Source organism: Vicia villosa, linkage group LG5 (assembly GCF_029867415.1).
Source record: "Vicia villosa cultivar HV-30 ecotype Madison, WI linkage group LG5, Vvil1.0, whole genome shotgun sequence".
NCBI lineage: Eukaryota > Viridiplantae > Streptophyta > Magnoliopsida > Fabales > Fabaceae > Vicia > Vicia villosa.
In genome coordinates, this window is record NC_081184.1 from 146,799,819 (window position 1) to 146,807,632 (window position 7,814).

At 26.2% G+C, this 7,814-nt stretch overlaps 1 protein-coding gene across 1 annotated transcript; it reads right to left on the minus strand.

Moving 5' to 3' along the window:
* Nucleotides 1–5,181: 5,181 nt before the first annotated feature.
* On the minus strand, nucleotides 5,182–5,671 carry LOC131607698 (uncharacterized). Its single transcript, XM_058879673.1, has one exon. It carries the CDS (start codon nucleotides 5,601–5,603, stop codon nucleotides 5,352–5,354), a length of 252 nt encoding a protein of 83 aa, XP_058735656.1. The 5' UTR covers nucleotides 5,604–5,671; the 3' UTR covers nucleotides 5,182–5,351.
* Between the last annotated feature and the right edge of the window lie 2,143 nt (nucleotides 5,672–7,814).

The window sequence follows — 7,814 nt, forward strand, 5'->3', positions numbered from 1 at the left end:
TATTGTCATTAGGGTATAATAACAATATTGTGAGAGAATAAATAAAATATGTTTGGGATAGAAAAGCTCTACTTAAAAGAGAAATAAAAAATATTTGAATAAAAAAATAAATGAAAAACAAAAAAAAGAGGGTTCTAATCTAAAAAATATTATTAATAATTATAATCAAATATAATTAATAAAATAATTAGTAACTATAAAGTAATAAACTAGTAATGTAATTTTTTATTGTAAAACTAGTCAGAGACCCGTGCTTCCGCACGGGTGATTTTTTTTCTGGTGTAGTATTTTTGTAATGATATGAATAATATAAATAAAAGGAATTATAATCAATATGCATAATTAAAAGGAATTGTTTTACTTGAATAGAGTTTGAGTTTTATTGATTGCTCTGTTATACTCCCAATTCTTTGAAAACCGAATATCCATAGGAATCGTATTGAAATTTCAAAATAAATACTTTAGTTTTCAAATAAAAGTCATTATTGTTTAAAATAAAATAGGCATTGTATTGAAAGTGGCCCTTAAGATTAAACATTATTATCGTATTCATGTGCTAATTTTGTGTGTAATAAAGAACCATATAAAAAAGAACATGTGAGTTGGAGAAAAAAATAAAATTTTAACAAATGCAAATGTAAAATTTTAAATATAAATGAAAAATATGAAATAATTTACTTAATTGTAAATTTAACAATAATTATATAGAAAACAATGATCCACAAAAAAAATGTTTAAGATAGGTTAAGAACACAATAGCAAAATTGGGTCAGGTAATTTAATAATTGACGGTCCAACAACAATTAAAAGAAAATGATATAGATCACTATGGTTTAATTATAAATGAAAAATGATCATATAAATTCAATTATATTAAATAATCATATAAAAAATACAATAAGATGGAGATAATAAAAATGAAATATTAACATTTAAAAATAAAAATGATCTCTCAATTAATAGTAATTGTTGATTAAAATAAAATAGCTACTATGTTGATAATGACCCGTGAAATAAAAAAATAATTTGATGCGATATAAAATATATTTAAAAACAAATGTAAAATAAACAATAATCATGGAAATTTAATTGTATTAAATAATGATACAAAATCGTGAGATGGAGAAAAAAATAAAAATAAAGATATTATCTCTCAAATAAAGACAATGATTGATTAAAATAAAATAGACATTATGTTGATAGTGACCCGTGAGATAATAAATAAATAAATAAATAGAGAAAAAATTAAAATGAAAGTAAGAAAGTGTGAAAAAATGTGAGAGAAATTTGAAATTTTAATTAAGATAGAGAAAATGTGTAATGATCGATTAAAAAAAATTAAATATTGAGTTGATAGCGGCCCGTGAAATAATTAAATATTTTTGGGAATAATAATTAAATGATCGATTATTAATATTTTGTGCGATAATAGATAAATGTTGAAAAATTAAAATGAAAGTATGGAAAAATGAAATGCGAAAGAAATTTGAAATTTTTAGTAAGATTAAAATTTAAAAATAGATTATTAATATTTTTTGTGATAATAAATAAATTAAGAAAAATTAAAATGAAAGTAAGAAAGTGTGGGAAAATGAAATATAAAAGAAATTTAAATATGACTTCCATCATCCATGGCTTACATGTGATGTCATCATTCATGCAATAAAGTTGTAGGGAAAATGTTATTTAATTCGGACCAATGAAAAGCTAACACTTGGTGCATCCATTCAATAAAGTTGAAAGAGTGAAAACTTAATTTGTTAGTTACAAAAATGACCTTTTATTAGTGCAAATAAATTTTGGTGAAAGGGTAATTTAGGCAATTTGGTCAATCTATTATTAATGAATAGATAGTAGAGTAGAAGAGATAGTTTATTAATTTTAAAAGTGTTTTTTTTGATATTTTAATGACGCCTAAATCTAATAGACTACAAATGGGATGAGAAGTTAGCGATCCACAAACAAGTCCTAAAGTTCTCTAGTAACGATAAAAAAAGAGCTAACAATTAAAATCTAAAAGTAGAAAAGGAAAAAAAAAGTTAGCTAACAATATATTTTTTTTTGAAAAATTGTACCTATTTACACTAATTTTTTTAGGTCAAATAAAAAAAGGAAAAAAATCTATATTGACAAATCACGACCAATCGAAAGTAAGTATGACAAATTGCGATCAATTAGAAACAAATATGACACGTTGCGATCAATTAAGCAAATATGACACATTACGACCAATTAAAAAATAAGAATGACAAATTACGACCAATTATAAATAGAGATGACAAATTGGGAAAGATTATGAATTGTATATATATATATTTTTATTAAAAATGAATAAAAAAATGGATCTTTAAAAACTCCAAAAGGCCAATATTTGACTTTTGACCTTTTAATAAAAATAATAAATAAAAAGAAACACTATAGGGTTTTAACCTGCGACCCTACATCGAATGTCCCTACACAGCTATTAACCGAGTTACTTACTCAAAGTCTATGAACTTGTGATACAAATATATTTTTTGAGATGTTCATAAAAATAAGATAGTAAAAAATACGCTGGCAAAATTTAGGGTACGACAAACACCTTCAATTAGAGAACTCAAAAGCACCTTCAACTAGAACTATAAAAATGGATTAGCCCATACAAGTCAGCCTGTCAGACTCGAAAAATCATAGGACTTGGGCCTTAAAAATAGAGCCTGTATTTTTCAGGGCTTTTTTAGCCCAACCTTGAAAAATCCGCTAGCTATTAGGGCTAGCACATATGGGTCGTGGGTAGGGGTGGAAATAGGCCTGGCCGATAACAGGGGCCTACAGGCTAGCCTATATAGGCTCAGGCCAGGCCACACATTTTTGTTAAATAGAAAAAGCCTAGGCTGTTTTATAAGCCTATATAGTTAAAAAGGCTAGGCCTCAGGCCCTAAACAAAGCCTTTTAAGCCTATCAGGCCGGCCTATTTAAATAAATATGAACAATTTTTTATTATCATTATGTTATATTTTGTACTTTGAATTAAAATACATAAATAAAACTTTGATTATCTTGAAGACCTTGTGAAAATAAGATGAAAACACGTGATGAATATTGTTTTCATAAGTTCTCTTAAACAAATAGTATCACAGAACTTATGCTAATAGATAAGTTAAAATAAGTCAATACAAATAAATTTTTAGTCTCTTACTTTTTTAGTTAGTTAGTCTATTTAAATATTATTTTAATTTCTTATTTACATATGTCTATTACAAATAGGCTTTTATGTAGGCTAACAGGCTAACCAAGCCTTCAAAAAGGCCAGACTCAGGCCTAAAAATAAGCCTACGACAGGCTACAGGCCAGACTTAGGCTTTAGTTTTTTTGACAGGCCAGGCCCAGGCTTGGCAAAGCCTAGCTCGGCCCAGCCTATTTCCACCCCTAGTCGTGGGTAGCTATTAGGGCCAGCATAATTTTAAAATTTAAAAAATATATATTAATATTTTTATTATTTTATACCAAAATAGCATATTGATTTTTCTCACCTAACTAAATTTTATCTCCATTCTATTCAATTTTTCTCTTTTAAATACTGTACATTAACATAATCAACATTATTTCATCGTATTATATTAGTTTTCTCTTATGTTAAATATCCAAGTATTATTTTATACAATTTAGACATATATTGTATTTAGAAACACATTATAGTATTTATAAGAGATAATATACTATTTAAAAATGTATTAGGTTTAAAATAATATAATTTTTAATTTTATTTATAATAAATATCATAGAGTTTTAATTTTAAATTTTTTTATAAGAAAAATCCCCGTTTAGCACTAGGTAGACCGAAACCCATCTAAGACCGGACTCAAATAGTAATTCTCGAACCTATAATACACATGATTTTTTTGACTCAGTCCTAAAAAGTCTAAGACCCACCAGAATCAACCCATTTAGAATCGGATAGCCCATTTTGATAGCTCTACCTTCAACCCTTCAAAAGAGATTATTTTAATGTGAAAAAATCTATTCGACCAAAACATGTCGCGAACCACGTCAAAATCAAGATTTTTTTTTTTTTTACTTTCTAACCAATAAATATCATGTAAATCCAAGTTGAGCACTGGATGGAAGCAACTCCATAACTTTAACCGAACTTACGAATACCCTCGAGGGAGAACAAGGTAAAATTCTCGGCGCCAAACTCCCAACAACACCCAACTTCACCACTTTTTAGAGTATTTTCGATGGTAAAAACTTATTGATTCCTTAATCCTTAAGTTCTACTATTATTTATTTTTTAAATCATTGGAGTGTGCTGATGTAGCAACATTGATTACTTAAATTTAAAAAATGGAGTTTCTTAAAATAATCCTAAAAATAGAGAATTTAGCATTAAATATTATTATTTTTGAAATAATCCACCTCTTTAAATCTAATAAATCTAAAATTGTTGACGTGGTATCCCTTCTAAGGTATGAATACGTCCCCGACGACAACAAAACAGGAAAACACTTTCCTTAAGTCCCACTCATTAACCTCATCAGAAAAGTTTGTGAAGAAAAAAGTCACTCAACCAACCTCCTTTGCCCAGACGAAACCCGATAAATTACTTCGAGCAACCATGGAAACCTCTGTATAGTGAACAACCAACTAAAACTAGCTATATGTCTAATATAGCCAAAGATCCATCAAATGCAAGTATGCTCTTTAATTTGTTTTAAAAATTAATCTCATGAAACCATAATTTCAAAACATGATTATAATTCGGTTCGAGTTTGAGTAAAGTAAAACAGTTTGATTCGGTTTGAATAAATTTTTACTAAGATTTGATTCATGAATTCAGCTTTCTCATTAACCCTAACCAAAAACAGACACATGCCAAATCAACCAATGCTACAATTCAACAACAACATAGCAACTCCAACACAACATAACAAATCGACCACCAGACCTCAACTTGACCATTCACCTTTGTCAAAAATCAGTCTCTTGAACTAACTTGTATCTGCCGGAGAATGTCGATATCTCTTATAATTTCCTCTTTGAACATAATTCTATTTCACGTTGTCCAGACCGATCAACAAAATAAATAATTACCAATTTCATTATTATTTCTATTAACTATTGTAAAAAAATATATTGATGTAAGCTTCGAAAACCATTAAAAGGAGAGGACTAAATATCAAGAAGATAACACATAGTAAATATGTAAACATTATTAGTTTAATTATTATTTTTTATTTACTACACACAAACACAGTTCACACAAGATACACATTATTTTATTACTTTTATTACCCATAAACACACACACATACATATTATATGTATATATATGTATGTTTGGGAAGCTCCTGAAAGCTTCTAGTAATAATTTAGTTTCCAATCCTGGCTCCGGTATCGAATTTGGCCTTTCCGAATTTCTGAGTTCCTCCAAATGAATTGTTGAATGCATTTTTCGTTCCGTTGTTACGGTGGCTAGTGTAACCTCCATTGGTAACTGTTGCACCAGTTTTGAATTCAGCCTCATCGAAATCTTGATGGCCGCAAGTGTTGTTAAATGCATCAACAGTTCCATTGTTTCCACCATCATTCCCACCAAAGATGTTTCTCAATAAACCAGCCATCTTATAATATATGATATGATCTCTCTCTCAATTGGTATATAATGCTTAGTTTTGTGTTGATGTTTGTTCCTAACTGAGCCAAACATTATATAGATGCATAAAGTTACTACTATCTTATAAAGAGAATCTAATGCTATAATTGTTTCCTTCAATATGAAGCTTTAAATTATTGGATTTTATGGAACCTTTTATCGTTCAATATAATCCCTTCTTTTTCTCTGTTTGAGTGTTTTTTTTATTGAATAGTATGTAATTGCATATAAATAATTTTAGACATAATAGTAATTAATTCAGAATATAGTAGAATAAAAATATTGAATAAATTAACATCTAAATGAATATATGACTAATTCTTTTAGTTATTTTTTCTTTAAAATCTATCTATTTTTATTTATTAAAAAGTGTTGTTAACGAATGATTTGAAGGGAAATTATAACAAAAGCACTTATGGAGCCAATAAATTATTACTTATGAACGTGGCTATTTTTTTCTTCTATTTTTTATTTTTTAGCTATTAATTAATGAATAATTGAAAAAATAATATAAAATAGTTAAAACATAAATAATAAATAAAAGTGTAAAATTATAAAATTATCTTTAGTTTTGGTGTAAAACATTATTAAAATATTTAACAATTTTAATATATATCAAAGGATCAATAAATAGGTGAAATTAAAAAATTATCTTTAATTTTGATATTAATCAATTATAAAATAAAATTTAATTAGTTTTATTATTTAAATGATCATTCATCAATTAAAATGATGATTGCAATTGCAAATATAATTAGTAGAAAATTATTATCCATTGTTATCCATATAATGATTCAACTCCACACAACTGCCGTGAACATAAAGTGAATACATCAGAAAATTAAGTATCAAGTATTTATCCACTTTGCTGAAAGGATAAATAAATATTTACATTTTGACATATTGCCAATTGAGGCATATTTAAGGATAAGATTAGATAAAGTGATAGAAATTGCTGAATCCAATTCTATACGTATTATTATATAGAAACTTGTCGGAATTTATGCTTGAATCACTTTTTTTTTTTTTCTTCTTTCAAACAAAGCAAATCCAATTCTATACGGATTATCGTATAGAAAACTTGTGGGAATTTATACTTGAGTCACTTCATTTTATTCGAACAAAGCAATTAGACTCATTTTAGTCCTTCATAATAATTAGACAATTCAATTAGTCCCTCACAAAAAAAGAACTCGATTAAATCCCTTATAAAATTTAACCGGACCATATTAATTTTTATGTTAGTATTTTTTTAAAACCGTTTTTTTTTCATACTTTTAAACCGTGATTAGACTGTCACGTTAGCTTTTAATTTTTATTTTTCATTTTTTAAATACTAAATTAATTTTTAATTATAATTTTATTTTTAAACAATTCTGAATTAATAATATGAAAAAAAAAGTTAATTTTTTTTATATGGAATTGAACACATGACCTTTAACCAATATCTTAAGTCTTTACCACTAGTCCAATGTACATTCATGACAAATAATTCCTCCTATAGTTTTTAGTAATATTAAATAATTCTGAATTTAAAACAAAAAAGTTAAAATTTGTACTAATAGAGTCTTAAACCCAAGTCCGTTCAAGTTAAATAATAGTCACTTTACAACTAGACAAATCAATTTCTATTGTTAATATTCTTAATAAATACTTAAATTAGCAAACATTTACTTATTTTAAATAACAAACAAATAAATATATGTATAGTTGTAAAGTGATTATCATTTATCGGACTTAGGTTTGAGATTAAATCAGAATTGTTTAAAAATGAAATTAAATTTATTAAATCCAAATTGTCTAAAAATGAAATTAAAATTAAAAATTAATTTAGTATTTAAAAAATAAAATACAATGTGACATTCCAGTCACAGTTTAAAAGTAGGAAAAAAACCGGTTTAAAAAATATTAATAGAATAACTAATATGGTTCGGTTAAATATTCTAAAAATGACTAATTTAAGTCGTGTAATTTTTGTGAAGATCTTAAATGGGTCTTCACTATTAAATTTAAGTAGGATGGATCGGTTCTTTTTGGTTTTAATTAAAGATTATAATCAAATTTTTGTGCCAAAGAAAACAAAAACATGTATATAATACGTTTTCTGCAATTTTTCCTTTAAATTTTCGTGCGGATTTTAACTTTAATGACTAAAACCAAAAGAATTTTAACATTAAAG

Coding starts and splice junctions, on each gene's coding strand:
- LOC131607698 (XM_058879673.1), bottom strand. CDS start 5,603: ATGGCTGGTTTATTGAGAAACATCTTTGGTGGGAATGATGGTGGAAAC.